The following is a 22,736-nucleotide window of genomic DNA, read 5'->3' as shown; positions in this document are numbered from 1 at the left end:
GAGCCATCATTTCTATTCTATGTATGTGCCTGTCTTGGTCATGTCTTGACCAAAGCCCATGGACACTGCGTTCATTCAAGCTTGCTCCCCACCCCTGGAGGGATGAGTGTGTGTTAACGGTGTATGCTGGTTGAGGCTGCCTGAATGGTTTGCCTGCCAAGTTATTGGAGTCTATCCTCCACCAGTGAAGGTCCTTGTGTAGGTGGGTTGGTATGCTGACTAATGCTGATTGTGAACCATTTTCCTGATTTCAAGAGGCTGAGAAATGTAGCTGTAGCTTCCTCATTTTGAGTCTGGTGTGAGGCACCGCCAGACGACAGGCTGCCATAATCCCTAGCAGGTACTGATACTACCATACAGAAGTCATCAGCGTGCTCAGGAAATTCCTGGGAGCTGCTTTGAGCGCTGCCATCTTGTCCTCAGAGGGGAAGATCTTCTCTGCCTTGGTATCCCAAATGAGACCCACCAGAGAGCTGTGGATCCTGATGACCCAGTCCCAGCTTCTTCCCCTCTGAGGCTTGTGCCTGGGAGAGGATCTGGAAAAAGCCCTTGTGTGTATTCTTCTGCTGCTTATGGCAGTGTTGGCTAGGAGAACTGTCAGGCTGCCTTGCATGGCTTTCCCACAAGCCCCTGAAACCGCCAAAGTTACGACCTCTGTCAGACCATTGGTGGCTCTGGCTGATGTTCTTGGAGACCGGCTTTGCCAGAATGGCCAGGGGCTATTCTTTTTCTTGTTCAACTCCTCATCAGTGGACAAATAGAACAAGTCCCCTTCCTTAAATAATAGGTCGAGGATACGATCCTGTACATCTGGATTAAACTTAATGGCCTTGAGCCAAGCTGTCCTCCTCATGTAACCACGCACACAGCTCTGCCTGCTGTGTCTATGTGTGCCGCCGCCGACTCCATTAGGTCTTGAGCCACTATTTTTGCTTCTGCTAGACCATCCCAGAACTGAGCCTGTCTATGTACTGGGAAATGGTAAAGGAAGTCGAAATCTCCCTCCACGGTTTTTGATTAACTGTGGCTAGCATGGTGTCTGCATTTGCTTCCCGTAGGTGGAGAGTGGCGTTAGAGTAGACTTTATTTCCATAGGCCTCTATGACATATTTTCCTCTTTGCCTAGTATGGCCGAAGTAGATGAGGACGTGGAAGTTTGAGGTTTAGCATACACTGATGCTGCTGCAATGACTGAGGAGTGCGGTTGAGGGTGGACAGACAAGATGAGAGAATCACCTTCCGCTTGTCTGTATTTTGCATCTATGCGCTTGTTAGTTGGCTGCGTGGAATGAGGTTTTGACCAACACTTCTTTGCCAGGACCTCTACATCCTTTTGTAATGGTATGACAGATTTTGTGGACTAGCAGATGGTGAGTACCTCTGCGAGGACTTCAGCCTCAGGCTGCTTCTTTTGAGGCTGCGGAATACCAAGTTACTCTGCTACCCTGGCCAAGCTTTCATGGAAAGCCCTTGCTGAGGAGGTGTCCTGATCCTCCTTGTCACCCGGGTCCCCCGCTGTGTCTTTCAGGTCTGTGGAATCTGCAGGTGGGATATTAGGTGGAGCTGTAGATGTGCTGTTAGGCTGCGCATGAGGCTCTGTGGGCTGCGGCGCGGCCACTGTGGTGTTCGGTACCGGGGGCTGTTGTGCAGGTATTTGTTGCTAGAGAGCTGGTATTTGGGCGGGAGCTGGCTGCTGCAGGAGCACCGGCAGGATCATGTCCTTTATGATTCCCTTAAATATATTACCCATCTCCGGGGATTTCATTAATGTGAGGAACTTTTCAAAAAGTGCTCTTCGGATGTTGGTGAAGTGCGCTCCTGCATATGTACGGCCTTGTGTGTTTGCCCATACTACTAATTCCTCTCTGTGCTTTGCCTGCTCTGGGCGTATCCCACGTCCATATAGTGTCCCTGTGCCAATTGTGCCAATGCGGATTGGTCGGAGGTGCAGCATGTGACCATTGGAACCATTCCTCCCTCGGTGTGAAGTCTGCCCTTTGATGCTTACTGGAAAAGCATGTTTCTGGACGAGCCGCCAGTTTGTCTGGCCGAGTGGCCATTTTGTGCTGTACTGCACCACGTGCTTGATGTGTGTGGACTACTGTACTGGGCCTGGTCTCCACCTGTCTGCTTGAGTGCACAGGCTCGGACCCACCCTGCACCTCAGACGTGGGCCTTGGAGGCAGCGTGCCCTCGCACATGACTCCTGTAGTGCTTTCAGTGCTGCTTGTATGCACCTCCTCAAGCTTGTGCCTGGTAGTAGAGCAGAGCCCCTCAGGGGATTCTCTGGTGTAAGGGCCCTTAGGCCCCTCAGCGGTGGGACCGGGAGGATCCGTGGATCCCTCAGCCGCCTGGCCAGTAGCTCAGAAAGCCTCGGCCCCCTTGTTGGTACTTGAGCCTGATAGGCCCCTCCCAATTGGTTGCCTCCCTGGAAAGGAGTCGCCTTTGCAGGGTGCTTTGGAGAATAGTATGCTTACCTTCGGTTTGGTCTTTCTCTGTACGTACTCCATGATGTGCTCTGGTGGTGACCTGAGGTACAGCCCCCTCCACCTGGCCAGCTGGTTCTTTAATGACTGGGGTGTAAGAGTGTTGCACGCAGAGCAGCCATCCAAGCTGTGATCTTTGCCAAGGCACCAGAGTCAGAGTGTGTGCGGGTCCGGCGTGGGGAAGGATCTGGCATATGCTGGGTACCTGCTAAAGCTCGCTGCAGCCGACATGCGCCATGGAGGGGCGTAGGCAACGGGGACTGAGTATCTTTATCTCTAAAACAAAGAGAGTGATTAGTATGAATAGAATAAAAGGGAAATATATCCCTGGGGTAGCCTAAAAGCGTGGAATTACAAGGAGAAAGGGACCTCAACCACAGCTTAGGTGAAAGGTGCTCCCGTCGACACAGAAAAGAGGACTGCGTTGCGGCGCCGATGGCCAGAGTTAATGGAGCCCTGCCATGCCTCGTGCGCAACCACATTTAAAGTGGAAGACGATTTTTCTGGTGACAATGGTTCCGTTCCAGTCACTAGCAAGGGACGTCAATACAGTATGGTGGAAATGGAGCTGCACATAGGAGTATAAAGGGTATAGCAGACAAGGAAAAGCCTAGAGTGAAGGACTGGGTTTAGGAAGAGTTAAGACTGCTGATCTGGGGTCCGTACACTTTAAGAACTTGACTAAACTAGTTTATGGCACATGTATGTACACCTTGTATCTTGTCTACCATTGTGCCAACTAGTATACTTGTTCCTTTTGGGCTACTTGTGTGTGTTTTAGTTGTCATTGTAGTTGTTCTAGTCTTCCTACTGTGACCTTCTGTCATGGATTCCAAAAACTGGGTAGTTTGTTGGTGGATAATAGGAGTACTGGATTTAACCAAACTAAAAATAAACTGTTCTATATGATATCCGTTTGGCCTGTTGTCTTATATTGTTATTTTGGCCAATGTAAATTTTATGTCACGCAAAACCCAATAAAGATTTTAATTTAAAAAGTTATAAGTAGATAGGGCACAGAAGAAAACACTATTTTAAACGATAATTCACTTCCATTATCGCCTGTTTATGTACATTGTTGAAAGTACCTAGTTCTTGCTGCCACAAAAGCTGCTACTGTGTAATCTGTCTTTTAGATAGGTATTCCCTCAATTAAAAGTATAACTAGAGTGAATAGTCTTTCTTCGGCCACTAAAGATCATAATATAACGAATTTTTAAGGTACTAAAACTCCTGTAAACAACAGCAACACTAATCTATGATCCTTAAGGAAACCCACACATTTAGAAACACCACATACTTAGCTGTGTGGTTAATCTGTTACAATGATGAGAGGTCGTGGGAGTAGTAGGCCAAAACATCTGGAGCGTGGCATTTTACCCATCACTGGCTTTGTCAACGTTGCACTAAAGTTTACTAAACCATGATGAGACTTTTTCTAATAGTGCACAAAACTGAATCACCTCTAGATACTCCGAATTTTGCCAGCTGTTACAGTGAAATTTAATGATTTCCCCTGAATCATTCAATTTGATTAAGTGGGGAAGCTGGGACTAGAGCCCAGTCTGCAAATTAGGTACTTGGCAGCATATCTTGCAAGCTCTAGTTGGTACAGATATGCGTTAATGGGAAACTAAATACCTCTCCTCTTGTTTTACAACTATACCATGAGACATAAAGAGCACTGTGAAAGAAAGTGCATGATAAGTTCCCCTACCTGTAGAAAGTGTTCCACGCAGCATGCAGCTTGGTATGCATCCCTTCACTTTCTTGATTTTTTAGTTTACTTAATTTTATTCAGTTATGGGCTTGACCGTTCAAAGATCATATTGAACACACGTGCCTTTACATCGTATTCATAACCAGAAATTGTTAATAACCAGTAGACTATGCACAAACAATGACATGAATAAGGAAAACATGCATAGAGTAAATAAATCTGAAAAATAGAACATACACGATAAAGTTGAACCGATCATAAAGTCAGAATATGCGCACTCTTGAAAGCGACAAACAAGAAAAAAGGGAGTATAACAATTGAAAATAAACATTACACATAACAAGGACGAAGGACAGCACAAACATGGGGGGCATTAGATACATTGAAACTAAGTAGTGCTCAAAATAATCAGTGACCCCTTCACTTTCGACTGAACCAATATTTGCACATCTTAAGGGAGCTTCACTAACAATAGTCACTGCTCAATACCCACTCAGTGTTGTGTCTCTGGCAAACTAACCCTATGGCCTTCCCATTTAAAATGCCAGCCAAAACAAAGGCATTTTAAAAATATATTTAACAAACCATGTGCCATTCTGTTTCTTTCTTAATGCTTGCAAAGCAAAAACAGGCAAAGAGTGTCTCTAGTAATCTCGGAGCCAAGCTATCTTTGATCTTTTATAGAATTCCCCTGGTAACCCGTCGGGCCCCAGGGACTTCACTGTCAGTAACTGGGCAATAACCTCCGTCTCAGTTCAGCCACAGTAAGGGGGGCGTCCAACATCTCGGCCTGCTCTTCTGACAGTCGTGGGAGTTTGATTTCCGCAAATGCGTCTTCAAGGTCTCCCGCTTCTGCTTCCTGTACTCTGGTATATAGTTTCTCATAGAAGTGCGAGAACACTGTATTTATACCCTCCTGGGCCCTTTCAATCGCCCACTAACTATTTCGAATTGCGTTTATCGGTTCTCGCTTGGTCTCCTGTTTGGTCAGCCAGGTGAGAAGTCTACTAGGTTTATCCCCTTCTGCGTGCAGCCTTTGTATGTACTTCCCATATTCTAACCGCCCTAATCTCTCCCAGGCCACCATACACTGTTGTCTCAGAGTGGTGAGGTCACCCGTTCCCCCCCCCTCGCCCTGCCTGTGCTTCAGCCCTCTCTATCTTCCCTTCTATCTCATCCAGTTCAGCCAGGGTTTCTCTCCTAAGGCCTCCCGTTTTCCCAATTGCCGCCCCCCTGATCACCACCTTAAAGGCCTCCCATGTCGTTCCCGTACTGTCTACACTACCCGTGTTGTGCTTGAAGTAGTCGTCTATTGAAGTTTGGATATGGTCTTGGAAATCCCCCTCTAGGAGTGCTTCCGCCCTAAGTCTCCACGTGGGTATCGGGGCTTTCCTGTATGTATGTGCCCATGTTGCTTCCAGTGGGGCGTGGTCAGATAGGGTTCGTGCGTGAATGTGTGCCCCAGTGAATTTGTCTAGTGTCTCTTTGCCCGTGAATAAATAGTCAATGCGGGTAAATGTCCTGTATGGGGCGCTATAGTGCGTGTATCCCCTTTCACCTCCATGTACCTTCCTCCAGACGTCCTCTAGCTCGAATTGGTCCGGTGTCTTCTGCAACAGCCGCGCTGGTGGTGCGGCCCTTTTGTGTTTGTCGTCCGACCGGTCCAGCAGGGGATCCAATGTTCAATTCAGATCTACGGCCCAGATGGTCGCGGCGTTCCTATACGGGGTCAGCCGGGGTGTGAGTGGTTTAAAGAAATCTGTTGCATCGTGGTTTGTGGCGTAGGTGTTCACCAGATAAACTTCCCAGTTCTCCAGCATTCCGTGTACGATGAGGAACCTTCCTTCGGCGTCTCTCTCCTGTTTGATGAGTTGGAATGGGATACCCGGGGCAATCCAGGTCGCTACCCCTCTCGCATAGTTAGAGTGTGTGGAGCTGTATGTCTGGACGCCCCATTTCTTGGCCATATTGGCTTGTTTCTCCACCGTCAGGTGGGTCTCCTGCAGCATTGCGATGTGAACTTTTGCTTTGTTTAGCCATGCGTAGACCCTCAGTCTCTTCACATAGGCGTTTAGCCCCCTGACGTTCCAAGTTACCACTTTTAGTTCATCTCGGTTCCTGTGTTTTACATTTTTCTGCGGCCCGCTCGTTCCCATCGGCCTGTTTAGTTTTCCCTTTCTGGCATACTGGCCTGAGAGGTCCGTCCATCATCTTCTCCCAGTTATTCCCCTGGTAGCTTGCGGGTCCGCCTTCCATCATTACTTCCCCTGTCCTGGCGGACCGCCCTGCCACCAGTGTCCGTTTCTCTCCACCTCCACTCTTTGGTGTTCCACTCCGGGTTCCCGCGTTTGAGTGCAGCCTCACTTGCACCCTTATGTTGTCTTTGCGGTGTCCGTGACCTCCTCGTTCATTATATTTGCCTCCTCTCGTGCTTTCTCTTAACAAACTTAACCACACTACTACAACTACTATAAACCAATGCCCAGCCTCCCTCCCCCTGCTCGGGCCCCGCCACATTCCAGGTGCCACCCTCGATCCGCGGGCGCACTCGTTGCGGCATAGTGCCTTAAAACTGACACTGCTAACTTGTCGCTACTTGGGGTCCCCTCTGTGGGTCTTGGCGGTCCAGTGCCAGAGGCATCGAGCTCCCGGGTTAATCCATTAGTTTATGCTTTCGGTTCTCATTCTTGCTTTATCTCGATTCGGCATGGTGTCCTCAGTGTTTTGTCCGCACCCTCACTCCCTGCCTCGCCGGGGTGCCTCACGGTTCCTCTCGACCCCCTCTCTTAGTTATGGGATCCCCTGCTGGTCCATCCACTCCTGGGCGTCTGCCGTGGTCTCAAAGATCTGTGTCCTCCCATTGTGCAGGATTTTGAGCTTGGACGGGTAAAGTAACACGAGTCTCACCCCCGCTGCCCGAAGGTGCTCTTTAGTCAGCCAGAACTGGGCTCACTGTCTTTGCACAAGTGCCGTATAATCAGGGTAGAATGCTATCCTGGCTCCGTTGCGTGTTATCTCCCCCCCTTCTCTCGAGAATGTCAGGATTTTCTCCCTGTCTTTAAAGTTCAAGATCTTCGCGATCATGGGTCTTGGTGGCGTGCCCGGGTGGGGTTTCCTGGTTAGTGCTCTGTGCACCCTTTCCACCACAAAGCCCTGGGACAGGGTCCCTGCACCTACTTCCTGGAGCAGTAACTTCTCTATGTAATCTGTGGGGTCTCTACCTTCCACCCCCTCTGGCAGCCCTACGATGCAACTGGCTCGGCCTTCTGCATCTTCGGCCCTGCGTTCTAGTGTTTTAATCCGTTCCAGTGCATCTGACATTTGTGACTGAGAGGTGGTCACGTTTACTGTATTGCTCTGCATCTGTTGTTCCACCGTTGTCACTCTCTCTGCTAGGTTCCTCGTGTCCTGCCTGAGGAGACCCTCGTCCACGATCACTGCATCCAGCTTGCCCTCTTTTGAGGCCTTTAGCCCCTCTATGGCCTCTAGGATACTGCCCTCCACTTGTTTGAGCTCCCCTTGCGTAGCGTATGATGTGGCTGTGTCCACCGCCGCCGTCCCAGGTTGTGAGTCCTCGCTCTTGCGGGCAAATGTCTCCATGCTTGTTTGCCTCCCTCTGCTGCCTTTCTGTTTGTCAGGCATGCTGATGTTTGTGGCCTCATGAGTCTGTGCTTGGATGGGGGTGTTGTGCCCCTGGGCGGCCTCCACTTTGTAGTCGGTGTTCTCCCTTCCCTGCGGGTTATCCCAAACATGGCCCTGTCGTTCCCAGACCCTCGTCGGCCCTGCCGCTCCCCAGCACCTCCCTGGGCCTGGCGCGCAGCAGCTAAAGTCTCTTTGTGGCCGCTCTGTCCAGCTGCAGCCTCGCCGGGGCCGTTACAATCTCCTGCCTCTGCTGTCTCGTCCTTCCTGGGGGCTCCGGTTGCGTCTCCGCTGGTTGCTGCTGCCTTCTGTGCCGCTGCGGCCCCGGGCCGGTAGCCCGCTTGCCTTCTGCCATCGAGGGCCAGGACAGGGTCAGGGTCTCCCCCACCAGGCTGCCGCTGCGTGGGCGCGCTCCGGTAGGACTTCTGTGTGTTGGGGGGCGCCCTGTCGGTGCCTCGGGCTGCAGGAGCTGTCTTCTTCCTGTGTCTCGGCCCTCTGCTCTCCTCTGCCACTGTCCTCGGTTGCCTGCTCCCCCTTCACGCGGTGTGGTGGTTTGCGCCTCATTCCACATCCCTGTTAGGAAGGGCGGTCTGGTTTGGCGCCTCTCTTGATCTTCCGTGGTGGTGTGTGGGTATCCGGTGGGCAGCCGTCCGCGCCCCTGCACCCAGCCGTCTGCGTACTCAGCTTCTGCTGCCCTTCGGAGCGCACGCGGATCCTTAGTGGGCCGCGGCTGCCATTTTGTGTGGCGGCCCCGCGCCTTGCCTCACCTCGTTTCTGGTCTTTCCGACCTCCAATTTTGTTCGGGCTTTCGCCCATGCGTGCCCTGGACCCTGGATATTAATGTTTATGCTCCAAACATGATACATATTTATTCTTTTGTATTTTATTTCCACACAATTTCCAATTCGGTCAAACTTTTCTACTGCCGCATGCCGACACATGTTTCACTTAGTGGTCACTTTTATATCTTGTGGCCACTAATGATTATCTTCAAGACCTAATGTCTCATTGAACACCAATCAATGTATTATCATATTCAATAACATATTAATTAGATGACCCAAAATAATGAAGAGAAAAATAAATTCAAAAAGAGAAATTACAGGAATTAGTCAATTCATTGCAGCAAACTGATCTCAGGATTTTCACAAATCTCCACTTCATTATTTAATGAATCTTAACAGTGAATATTGAATTTCAAATGCCCTACTCAGACAGTCCTTCACAACCCCCTAAAAAGCAATACCATATTGTAATAAAAAAACAAATTTGTATTTAAAACATTATTCCAAAGTTATAATTTTATTTTCCGAAACCAAATTAATTCTCTGCTTAAATGCATATACATTTCCTACCTGATTTTTAATCCTATGTTTTTCTCATGTAATTGATCATTTCTACCAAATATCTACTACAAATTTCCAAGATATTTATATCCTTTGTTATGCAGAATAAACTACAAATTTAAAAGGAGCGGTGCACCATAATTCTCTCAATTGCCCTTGTACATTTACTCTTTCTTTCTTCCTGCCTTGACTGGTATAGAATTCTAGACGAGGTGAGTAATGATATGCACAGAACACAGTGATTATAATCAAGTGACCCTTTTTGGTATAAGTTGTGAAAGCTTTGACACAACTTTGGGATATTATATACCATTGCACAGCCCAACATTACATAATATAGCATAACAAGTCGTAATAACTGGAGAAAGAAAGTTTTGTAAGGACAAACAACCTCTTTGATTTTCCAAAAGTCAAAGACATTGTCCCCAGGTGTTGGAAGGTCTTCTGGTCAAGGTAAGGCAACACTAATAACCTATAAACTCTTCTACCTCCCGCCCTAACCAACAACACATCTAAACACACAACTCCAGCATCGAAAAAACCACAGATTTACACAATGGAATGTACACCACCCCAGGGCTCATTGGTCTATACAAAATGTGCCACCACTTTAATGACCACTCTGCAAGAGACAACATACAACAACAATTTACATTACTAACCTGGACCATTCATTAATCATTTTACCAGACGACTGGCAAAATATCTACAACGTACACACTGTGCAGAGCCCTAGCTATTCAGATCTGCACACATAAACACTGCAACAAGGCAAACTGGCACCGATCCCTCTACTCATACCTCAGACTCCGACCCCACCACCTGGTCTAGCAGTTCCTAAATAGCCAAGATCCCATGAAAATGGCAGCAGTTGCTCTGCCAAAGATTCCAAAACATTGTTTTGTGAATTGAAACTGAGGCACAGCCGGTGCTACAATAACTTAATTCTAGACGACCGCTTCAGGGGACACCAGAAGAATTGCCTATTTATTTCCTTAAAAACATGAAATATGCACTTTATAAGGGAGGCATTTTTCAGGGAAGATGAACTGATTCACTTCTAAGGATTCTTTATTTTTGCAAATAATGCACAGTGAGATTGAAGTATTTGCCCAGCATGAAACACTTTGGTAAAGCAACATAGTTGGGAGTTTAACTCACTGTGCAATTTAGGCACTTTACCATATACCTTACATTTCTACTTCGAAGAAATACAATAATACTGTTTTATATAAAGCACTTGCAAAGTACAGAGGTGACATGGCAAAACAACCTGATCTAATACAAATACAAATAGAAACATGTTGAGCCAAAAAGTGTATCATTATAGTTTAATTGTCCACATCCTGAATGAAACCCTAAAACCCTCAGAATGCAACGTAATATGAGCCTGAAAGAGTTCGTATTTTACACCACTATACATTCAGTAATACTATTATTAGCAATAATAATGATAATAATAACATTGTTTGATAAAGTGAACTGCCCATAGTAATTGTTTGATCCAAACTTCCATCTTATTGCTTTGCATGATGTACAGACCTTTTCAAGGTACACATAAAACAGTCAAACTAGTAAATGGCAATGTATAGGCTTTATAAAAAAAAGTAGTTTTATTTTGTGAATCACTTTAAGTGTCCTGGAAGAAGATACACATCTCTGGGATAATTGGAACTGTGTTTGAGCTTTCAGGTAGAATTGTGCTAAATCACGGTTTGTCTTGCCAAAACATTCCTGCCTAGGATAAGGCGCTGCTGATAAGAACAACATTTGTTAGACAAGGAATTGCCAAGCCCTTCTAAAGGTGATGGTGGTGTAGTGGAGTCCTAGAAAAGGTTATCACCAGCACCCTTGTCTGCTTATGGAAGGCCCAGGTTTGAGTGTGGTCCAGTCATGAATGGCCAGAATATCAGAGAGAGGGGAGAGAGCTAAAGCACAATTAGCCCAACGGTGAGGGAGGCCTGTCAACATCTGTAACTATGCCTCCCTGCCACCAATTCAGATGTCATCAATTCAGATAAAATGCAGCCACCCAATTCCTCATACCGTGCACAATACCCTTAATACCTCTTCACTGTTTGTCAAAAGTACAATTGTGCAGTTGAAAACTCTATGCATCATCTGTTGTGCTTTATTGGGCAAGAAAACCTATTTCTCCCCTTACAACTATGGACATCACTTACGGGTAGCCAGAGATAGCAGCGGCTACCTGTGACAATCCTCGGGGTACCCATATTACTGTCTCTGTGTTCTCAGACCCTCACATTTAGATGTCAAAAAGGGAATTTACTGCTCAGTGATAAAAACACTGTTAGCCTGAAATAAATCTTGTTCTGGGCACGGGTGGTCCCACTAAACATTTCAAAAGTACAGCTGCTTAGGGAGATGGAGCCAATACTACAAGCAATTCATATAGGAGTGCAAGCTTTGACATTGGAAAAAGTAATCCCACATTTTCCATACCTGCACTTGTCATTGCATCTTTGAAATTATGTAGGAGCCCATATCTATCTGCATACATTCAATGTGTGTATGTGTGTGTCCGACAATATGTGCGGTGTGACATGGTCAGCCAGATGACCCCTGTCTAGAGGGGATGCGTGCCCCTCTGAGTCTGGGGTAGGAGGCCTATAACATGGATTCCCATAACCAGTCCTGCCCCACAGGCAGGGTAAGGGAGTTTGAGAGGGCCCCAGTCCCTATCTCTTCTTTTTGCGTCTCCATGCATGTAACAAGTATCACCTTATCTTGCCCCATCCCTGTACTGCATGACACTTGCCAGTTTGTTTCCGTTTTCCCTAGGAAAATACAATCCCCAAATGAGCCGGGGGTGGAAGAGCGAGCAAACGGCCCTACTGAGAGAGAAACAGCAAGAGCGATCCAGGCAGCCAAAGTACCCATCCACTGTAACATCAATTTCAGCAGCCCAGGCAAACGAAACTCCATTGACGACTACACCCAAAAATAGAACGCAAAGTGCTCTGGTCAACTGTGCAATGTATTCCCCCACCAAGGCAATAACGTTACATGTTACAGGCCCGCAGAGCAGTATTGTTATCAATATACCATCCTATATACACTGGAGAGCTTGCACAGGAACTGGCACACTATAATGGATTTTCATTACAACGGGCTCCAATTGCCGAGAACTGTTAGACCCGCGTTTCAGAAAGAGTAAGGGCTTAAGACCCTTATCATGTTTTCACTCACATGTTAAACCTCTTAGGGGGAAAAAGAAGTCAGAGGTTTGCCCGGGCGCAAGGTGAGGGAGATGGCCAATGGAGAGGGAAGTGGCAGGATAAAAGGGGCACAGTGGAGAGGGGCCTAGTGGTGAAGAAGAGAGTAGTGGTAGAGAGGAGAGTAGTGGTATTGTGTCGAGAGAGCGGTGGTAGTGGTGTGGGGGGAAGTAGAGAGTAGAAGTGGTGTGATGCATAGTAGAAGAGAGAAAGATCGGGGTGGAGGTAGATGATAGAGAGAGAGACGGAGAGAGAGAGAGAGAGAGAGAGAGAGAGAGAGAGAGGACTATCAGAGGGCGAGGTAGGAAATGCAAGGGAAGAAAGGAGAGATGGCAGGTGAAGTAGGAGAGATGGGATTAGGAGGTGAGAAGGGTTAGAGACACACAGATGTAGGGAGAGGAACATGCGGGCATGCAAGGAAGAGACAAAGTGGGGCTTGAGTATCTGAAAAGTACCCATCATTGTAGATTGCTATCCTTTGGGACTTTAGGTCAGGGATCACCTTAATTGTTTCCAGAGGGAGCTAGAGAGATATAGTGTTTGCCTTTAGGCCATCACGGTCAGTCAGATAGAAATGAGATAGTAGGGGTTGGGAATATCTAGTGGCAAGTCTGGTGTCGAGGGATGCCTGGGCTACAGAGGGAATGGCTCGGACGAGATGTGAGAGAGAGAGAGAGAGAGAGAGGGCGGAATTGGTGCTAAAACAAACCATGAAAACCATTCAACTGTTTTCAAGAGTTGGTGTCTTCTTGAGGCCATCAGTGACAGTGGACATGTCTTATCTGTGTCAGAAAAGGGTGGTGATATCTGTGGAGAATCCTGTGGACCCCCCACTAAAACCCCGCCTAAGGTCTCCTCCCAGGGGGCCAGTAGAGGGCAGATGCTTCCTGGTCCCAACGCTGGGGGTGGTGTGCTGTGGGAGCATCACCTGGATGGAGACAAGGCCCAGGGTGGAACTGTGATTTCACAGGGTGAGACACAGTATTTTTCCCTGGAGAGGGATACTATTGCCACTGGGTTAAAGGAGGAATTGGAATATTGTCAGTTTAAAATATCTCAACCTCCTGCTAGAAACGGGGAGATAAACTCTCAGGGTATAACCCAACAAAGCACCATGTTGGAAGAGCAAGTCTAGGGAAGTGAAACTGTTGTTAAAATCATCAACGCAGTAGAAAAAAAGAGTTTCTCTGAAAGGGACTATATGTCCCAGCATCCCTCAGGGACTGTGTGGAAGAAGAGGGCCAAAGAGGCACGCTGAGGTAGAGAACAGGCAGACCAGCCGTATAGCCTATGGCAAGGTCAGGAAATTAAGACTGAGGGCCTGCACCTAAAACCAATTAGTCCACTTGAGGGGTATGAAAGGTTGCTGCAGGAGGGGGCAACAGACAGAAGCTGGAGCAGGAGCTATAAGGTCAACAGTAGCAGTAGGAGAAGAAGAAGAACTGGAGGCTGGTAGTTCACAAGTAAGTGTGACCACAAAAAGGACGCTGGAGCAAAGGAAGAACAGATTTCACCTGCAGGCTCTGAGTTGGTCCTCTGCTCACAAACCCTGTTTGGCTGTGGCTGCATTAGAAGAGACTGGAAGAAGCTGGAAGTCTCTCCAGGTACGCCTAATTGTCGTGAGTGCAGAGCTGAAGTCCTTTGTTTTACCCAAGACCTGTGTGCAGAATTAAGCTGAGGGAAGCTGGAGAAAGGAAGACTCTTAATTATCAAGGCCAAATTCGAGACACCCATTCTGAGGCAGGGTGTGGATCCTATGAGAGCCTTTGGTAGCAGTAGTAGAGAAAAAGAAGTCATGCTGTAACTCTGCTGCTGGAAATGAAGGGCCGTACTCCAAAGCAGCAGAAACTCCTTGCCGATAAATTTAACCAGCTGGAATTCACTCGCATAGAAGGCAGAGCTACTGAACCCGTTCGTAGCTGTGGGAAGTCTTGTCAAACAAAAGGAAAATATATCACTCGCTTATCCTGCAATAGCTGAAGTGCTCTCGTGTGAAGAGAGTCTTTATTTTCCCATTGTTTCACTAAAATCATTGCCCAGAGAAGTCGGGTGTCTCCTATTAACGGGGAGAACAGTGGTGGTAATGATCTAATAAGCTGTAGTAGACTTTCCCAAACAGATACAAGAATATCTCACTTCAGAAGCCGCGTGGGAAGTATTGTGTTTCCTGATCATTGTCAAAGTCGAATGTTGTCTAAAGGGAACGCAAGTTGAAGTTTACCATCAAGAAGCAATTGCGTATGCCTACATCTGATTTCGAAGTGAACCTTAACTCTTGTAACACTCTACATTTAATTGTTGCAGAAGTTGTTGAACGTTTAAGTAGAACACGCTTTGCCCAAGCCTTTAAACAGAACCTTCCAAAGAGGAAGTCAGCCCATATAAGAACTGAAGTTCATTGTCTTGAAGTTGTTGAAGCTGATACTACACCAGAATCCTCTGATACACGGGTGACAAAGTTCTATAAAACTGGGAGAGTGGCATTGCTGCTTTGGGGTAAACACTGGAGAAATAGAGATGCATATGAAGCTGGGGGGGGCAGCAGGGTGCTTGTAACAAGAAATACATATACATCTGTAAAGCTGAAACTGTGGCAGTTAGGAGTTAAAGCAGATTTTGAGGTAGCTACCAGACTTAGTGGAAAGGCAAAGAGGCTGCCCTTTCTTGTAATAGATGAAAGAAGAGTACCCTGCCAACCTGTAGAGGTCAAAGAGTCTTGCTTGCGTTGCCTAAAACATTTCCATACTATCCAGTTGCAGCAGCAGAAAGTAGAACTGAGGTTGTCTAGAAGTTTGTCTGAACATTTGCACGTTGATGAAGTTGAAGTAGAAGCAGTACATGAGACAGAGAAGCCTGCTTTCACAGTGACATTTACAGGAGAACGTTGTCATGGAGAGAGCAACTCCTTTAAGAGAAGCATCCTGACAAATTGCATTGAAAATGCTGCAGAAAAGCAAAGTTGTTATCAAAGGGGAAGTAGTACTTTTGTTTGAACATTATCTAGGATTACAACTGGTTCTGTTTTCTTTATGGAACCTTTACAAGAAAGCTGTTCATCCAACTAAGAAGACATTGTTAGCTGTGTACTTTTTGTTTGAGTGATTTTTTGTTTCTTTGGAACATTTCAAGACTTGCTTTAAGGCTTTGTTTTTGTTGGGAGAAATTGACTTCCTGGGAGACCAGAATCTGCCCAAAGCAAGCAGGAGTCATCCAAGACCTTGCTTATTTGGTAATCTTTTATTTATGTTGTCTATGCTTTACTTTGAATGTTTGGTTGTTAAGTGTAAGGGTTGCTCTGAGATAAGTGGATTTTCCTGTGTGACTGGTCACACTCTCTCTCACTCTCTCTTACAGAGGCTAAGACATATTTATTTAACCTACGGAAATGAGAAGAAGATGAAATTAAGGCAAATCAGGCAACTACTATTTTAACCTCCCTCGTTTCATTCCATTACATTTAAATTTTAAAGAACACATTGGACACAATCATTCACTCCCAAAGAGGTTTCTCGGGCACTGAAAAATGCATTTAGACATAGCATAACAAAATAAAAGCACACAAGACAGAAAAAGACAACTAATCACCTTTTAACCAAGATAAAAAAAAGAGTGAAACAGAAAGAATAAACAGACTACAAGGTTGAAAAAATGCCCAGGGCAAGGGTCTGCAGATGGATCCCAGGCCACAGCTACCAAGGACTCTAATGCATGGGAGGCCACAGGGCAGGAGACTCAAAAGTCTGGGAGTACAAACAATTCAAGCCCTTAACAGGAATGAAGACAGCAACAATTCAAGATGTAACTCACTGGTGGACAGCAGAAGCCCACCATTTCCACAAAACTACAGAGGAACATAACACTGACGAGACTACCCGCCAATCACAGTTTTGATTGCACCCTAAAGGGGTACAATGCATGGTTGAGAGAGAGGGGAATCAGAGTGGCTACAAATACTTTGTGTGGCCAACATGAAATATGTGAACTGTCGTACGGGCACAGCGAGCTCATAATTCAATTTGCCACCCTTGCTCCCATCCCAAGAAGGCTAAGGCTGTTTACTCTGTATATTGAACAGTCGTGACGTCTCTCGTGAAACCCAAGGTAAATCTCACCCCTTGCCTCTCCCCTAACGTAATCCCTGGTCATCCAGTGAAATAGTGAAGTAGATTGTCAGTTTCAGACATAACCTCCCTGGTATGTCCCACATTACATGCTTTAGACTGTTTGAGGTATAGTTTCCATTCAAGTTTAAAGTACAATTTACCCAATAAATGCAATTCTAATCAACCTTCAGAAAATGAAACCTCATTAAGTGGAATTATTTTTCCAACATTGGTGACATACCATAAACCCATCAATGCTAAGATGAACATGTCATGTAACAGCAAAGCAAGGTCGTGACACACACAGCTTGAACATGTTACTACATGACCTACGTTTTTTTAAAATTATGTGTTGTTCTTATTTTGTCTGGGGAAAATGTGTTTCTAAAGGCATCACGATTTCAAACTTTGTCTGTGGAAGAGTACCAACCTACCTTGGAAATATTTTAGGAAATGGGGCATTGAGATGAAGCATGTCCAATAAGATAACATACTCGACATTTTGTACTCCAAAAAGCCTTATTCTAGGGCCTCCACATTCTTTGAGACGGCTCTAGCAAAACTCTCTGAATTCTGACTAGTGGGCAGATTCCCCAGGTGGGACGAAGACCTGTGTAAAAGAATTCTTAACTGTACCAATCCTTCTAATTCAAAGATCACTGATTTCCTAAAACTTATATTTAACATTGGTGTGCATTGACAGGACATCATACTCTGGGGCAGGGTTCCATGTTACATAACTACGTTAGCAAGCAGCATTTTGAAAGCTTCATTGTAGCAAGTTATTGCGGCATGCCGTGCCTTTTTCCTGCAGAATGCCACTTTTTTGCATAGCAGAGTAGGTAACTCGGCATGGTACTGACTAACATCAACTCCTAAAGGTCTTCACTTTAGCTTCTGACTTTTGCACACCGGCTTTATCTTTTTAAGTAAAACTTAAGAGATGCCAAAAACCTTCACACCTGCGCCTACAGTGCACTCAAGAAAGTATGAAGCCAAGGTATACTTTAAATAATGTCATCTAGAAACACACGCATCAATTGTATTTTAAAACTCCAAATACACTTTAAGATGTATACATAATGTTTCCGTGACTGAACCTATGGGAGGAATCAGTTCTTTATACGGTAACATTGGCCCTTAAAGATGTCTTTATAACATATTATATTTCTCCCTATGGGTACATACTGGTTCTCCAGGAGGTCCTGGAAGTCCTGGTTTTCCATCTCTTCCTGGAAGTCCCTGAAATCAAACACATATAGACTTATTGGTACGGCGACAAAACATTCGGATGGTCAAGCATACCCCGTCCCCATAATCAATACTTACATCTTTACCAGGGCTGCCTGGAGCTCCTGGCAATCCCGAGAGGCCCCTTGGACCCTAGAAATTGAGACAAATGACAACTGTTCCAAACATGATAACAGATGAACGTGCCAACATGGAGCCCACTTTTGATAACTATTCAAATAGTGTTTTACCTGAATACCTTGTTGTCCAGGTGACCCCTTTGGACCCTGTGAAATGACAGGTACAAATAAATATCAGGCAGTGCTAGTGTTGTGATGTTCAGTCACACAATGATAAGACTGATCTGTAATGCACACGCAACAAACTCATGAAACTAGGACAATATCAGATAAAGAAAGATTACAGAAAACAGTCTCACACACATTTCAGTTGTTTATAAATGTGGATGGCTGGGAAAAGTGATTGTGGTAGACTTGAGCGACTGAGAAATAGTTGGTGTAGATAGATTTGATTGATTTATTGATTTTTATGGGGATTACAACATGTATATATGTTTTTGTTTTTTAACATTTTTTAAAAAAGTACTAAATAATGTATGTCTATAATTCGGTAGCCTTTGAATTCAAATAGATTCCCAATCAGCCAGTCAGTCATCTGAAAACCTAACGACCAAATGCAGAATGAAAACAGACGCAAAACATTACTGATCGCTTACCCCGTTTGGGTGACAATAACATGCCTTGACTATCGCTCCAACCTAAGTCTAACCAGCCCTATTAACATGGAATCATTGAGGCAGCCATACCCTTGAATCCACCATGCTTCCAAGCTATTGCTACCTAACTCCAACACATGCAAAGTTCACAACTTGCGATTAATCAGCGCCCAGCGGTAAAGCTTTGTTAGGGTTTGCACCCCCCACCACGTTTTCGCTCTTAGAGCTGTGAAGTGTCATATAGCCATGTAGCATGTTGCACATCTCCACATTAATACATTAATACATGAATAAACCATCAAGCATGAACACACAGGATGATTGGTAAAAGAGCATTACACCACTAAAAATGCACAAGAACCCATGGACAATAGAAACAATGTGGGATTTAAACAAGGTGCGGAAGAGCCTATATATGCAAACGGTCACACAATGGATGTGATATTTACATATGATGTCCTCTTAAGTCAAATAATTACCTCCCAAAAATTCTCATCCAACCATAATTTATTATCCGACCAAAAGCTCAACATTCATTACAAAACAGAGAAGAACTGCAATGCCAAAAATACTACTCTTAAATATAGACCCTTTAAGAAAAATGTCACAGGACTAATATGGGGATAATACAGGTGAGCATAAGAGTCCTCTTTTTTATAGGGGACTTTGTGGATGAGGACCAACACAGACAATCAGTATACAGATTCCACAATCAGCTACCCTCATTTCACACACAAAGGTCGTGGAAATCCACAGGTCAAATGGAAGTGAGCGGCATATTTACAATCAATGCACAATGTTTACCCTCTTTGACACAAATTAGAGAGGGTCAACAATTTGCATTAATTGTAAATATGCCTCTCACTTCCATTACTAACCTCACATCTTGTTCTCTCAACAATAAGAGATAATGTAGAAATGCATGATATGCTAGTCGGATACAACATTGGTTAGGTAAACATTATTATTGTGTTTTATGTATTTTATTATGATGTCTGTGTTTTTTTAACGTGTATACTGATTAAAATATGTATATTTTTTCCCTGAACCCTCTGCTACTGTATAAATAATGTAAGACAGATCTGTATATTTTGACCTGTGGATTTCCACAAACTTTGTGTGTGAAAGGAGGGTAGCTGACTGTGGAATCTGTATATTGATCGACAGGACTAATATGCCAATACCTGTGTTACGCCTGTGATGAATCAACTTCCGAGGCACCAGTGGCCCACGGATGAATATCAGTTTTTAAACCATCAATCAACCCCACACCCCTAGTACACCAGAAGGGATCTTAACAGATTGAAATCATTTTAACAGCCATCCTGGGCTGGGCAGGAGCCCCCCCCCACCTCGTGACACTATCAGGAGGTACATGTGCACATCCGTGCAGCTTTGTTATCTATGGGTGCATCCGCGCACCAGCACTTGAAGTAAGGCACTAATGCCTCACTACTTCACTTCACTTTCTTTGCCGACATGCTGCTGACCGTATCTTCAAGGCAACGGCATTAGCCATTTGAAGATGGCCGCCACGATCCCTACGACGAGCACCTGAGCCTGTTTCCCGAGTCGAACAGCTTATTGGCCGTAAGCTAATCTTAGCCCCGCATCGCAAACCGGAGGCAGAAGCCGGCCGCTCCTATTGAAGGGCCGTGACTCAAAGGGCCTGTATGCATCTGTCCGCGGCCGTACGCGGCGGCGGCCAGACTTCCTGCTTGACTTGCGCTCACGAGTCCATGTAAGTACATTTCCCCGCATTTCATCAAACAGTTACCCGCTTCTGTCCCTACTATTTCCTGGATCCAGCGTTCCAAACCTTGCACTACTCTATGTTTTCGGCTCATTACCCTGATCTATCATCTATCCTGAACCCCTCACCTGATCTACTCACCGCAACAAAGCAGCTAAGTTTACTGTTATTAATGGCAGAGAAAGTTCAATCTGGCCTGCAAAATTACGTGTTACTAGAGTTACGGCGAACCGTCATTGACTTAGACTCTGCACGCATCATATACCATCAAGTGTAACTGAATGTGATGGTAACACAGACAAACTATTGGGATGTACTATCTAGTGTAATATGATACACAGACGTCCATTCACATGCTAATGTACTGCAAATGCACCCTCTTGGATATATTTGCACCATCACATGTTCTGCATTAAGATAGTTATATATGGTCTTGCTTACCATGATACCACTGTACCATTAACGGGCGTCTACCTAGCCTAGAGATGCAGTGCTACTTAGTATCACCAGACTAAACTGTCATAGCCGTACCATTATGCCCACAGTTGCTTATGTCTGTGTCGACTGGGCTATAGGTAAACAAAGCCAAATTGCTATTTCTAAATCTAGTGCCTCCCACTGTATGCATTTTAGATGCTGTTGGGATTGTCAAATTTAGGTGCCCTCTGATGTATGCATTTTCGCTGGTGGAACTGTCAAATCTAGGTGCCCTTAGATGTATGCATTTTAGTCGCTGATGGGGAATGTCAAATCTAGGTGCCCTCTGATATATGCATTTTAGTCGCTGATGGGGATCGTCAAATCTAGGTGCCCTCTGATGTATGCATTTTAGTTGCTGATGGGGATTGTCAAATCTAGGTGCCCTCTGATGTATGCATTTTAGTTGCTTATGGGGATTGTCAAATCTAGGTGCCCTCTGATGTATGCATTTTAGTTGCTGATGGGGATTGTCAAATCTAGGTGCCCTCTGATGTATGCATTTTAGTCGCTGTTGTGATTGTCAAATCTAGGTATACTCTGCTGTATGCATCTCAGTCATTGCTGGGATTTTCAAATATAGATGTCCCTTTGCTACCTGTCTCCCAACATGTGCACCACCAAAACTCGCCTCACATACACATTCTGTACCTTACTCTGGACTTTTCTAACCATCACCATAACAATGGCCCACACCAACTCCAAACCTTGCAACTTGCAAGAGAGAAACTCACGACTTAGAGCGAGACTGCCATGCCTTTATGACCTCAAAAACAAAAGAACTAGACCATTAGGTTCTACTTTAACTCTAACTGCTTCCGACCCGAACCTTCTTGCCCTAGTGGCACAAAGGCACCCTAAAACACAAACTGACCTCTTCTATAACCGGAAGAGGCCCAACACTCCCAATCCTAGAGTCATCCAAGAAAAAACTACAACTTCTACCTTATCAGGTGCCCTTATCAATGCGAGGTCCCTCATAGCACACAATATGGAAATTGCCGACATACTTGCCATGGATAATTTATATCTCCTAGCAATCACTGAGACTTGGCTCCATGATGCCGCAGGTCCTGCACTCATGATTGCCATACCTGACAATTACAACATACTAAGAGTCGATCGGACCAACTTAAGGGAGGCGGCCTGGCTATCATTGCCAAAACTAAGTTAGCTGCAAGACTTACCCCTCACCCGGAAATAACATCTTGCAAACTTCTCTCTGCCAAAATACCTATCTCTAATAATAGTACACTAACTGTCCTCCTAGTGTATAGACCACCAGGCCCACTAGGTAACTTTGAGGAAGATTTATCCAGCCTCCTTACCAATAACATCAAATACTCCACCCAGCTCCTTCTATTAGGTGACTTTAACTTGGGATGTAATGATAATGAGGACAAACAAGCCTATTCCATTCAATCAATCTTAGTCGATCATGGCCTCACCCAGAAAGTTCTAGCCCCTACACACATAAAAGGACGGACATTAGATTGGATAGCCAACCGCAACTGTGCCACCACCATTTCTAATATTTTACCACAAACCTGGACCGACCACCACCTCATCTGCTTCTCATCAACTATAGAGCCTCCTAAACCAAATAATCTGGAAATAGTACCACCCATGCCGACTAGAAGCAAAAAAGAAATTACGTCTGAAAAATGACTCCCACTCCTCCTACCAGCTTTCACTGCTAGTGATATTAACCCTGACCCTAATACGCTAGTCGAGACATTTAACAATGCTATGTCCAAAGTCTTGGATATAATTGCCCCTATCAAACTATTTAAAAGTAAACGAGAATCCCATCTTAACTCATGGTTCACCCCGCACCTCAAAGAACTACGAATCCAAAAACCTAAACTCCAAGCTATCTGGAGGCATACACCTTTGGCGGAAAATAAAACTCTACTAGACAACCTTGCTAAAAAATATAAGAAGGAAATAATCCAAACCAAAAAAGACACATTTAATGAGAGAATTAGCAAAGCCAACTCTAATTCCAAA

General features: G+C 45.3%; 1 protein-coding gene across 3 annotated transcripts in view; it reads right to left on the bottom strand.

The window, feature by feature from the left end:
- COL19A1 (collagen type XIX alpha 1 chain) overlaps positions 1-22,736 on the bottom strand; it is a 2,241,461-nt gene that overhangs the window by 286,468 nt on the left and 1,932,257 nt on the right. For all 3 annotated transcript variants that reach the window (XM_069606203.1, XM_069606204.1, XM_069606205.1), the window contains exons 31-33: positions 18,012-18,047; positions 17,860-17,913; positions 17,719-17,772 (exon numbers count right to left, since the gene is read on the bottom strand). In XM_069606203.1, coding sequence (XP_069462304.1) covers positions 17,719-17,772; positions 17,860-17,913; positions 18,012-18,047 — 144 coding nt within the window. The remainder of the gene's footprint in view (positions 1-17,718; positions 17,773-17,859; positions 17,914-18,011; positions 18,048-22,736) is intronic.

The sequence above is a fragment of the Ambystoma mexicanum genome, chromosome 4p (assembly GCF_040938575.1).
Source record: "Ambystoma mexicanum isolate Mex_15411 chromosome 4p, UKY_AmexF1_1, whole genome shotgun sequence".
Taxonomy (NCBI): Eukaryota; Metazoa; Chordata; class Amphibia; order Caudata; family Ambystomatidae; genus Ambystoma; species Ambystoma mexicanum.
Note: the sequence above shows the minus strand (reverse complement) of the source record. Positions and strands in the feature narration are given on the sequence as shown.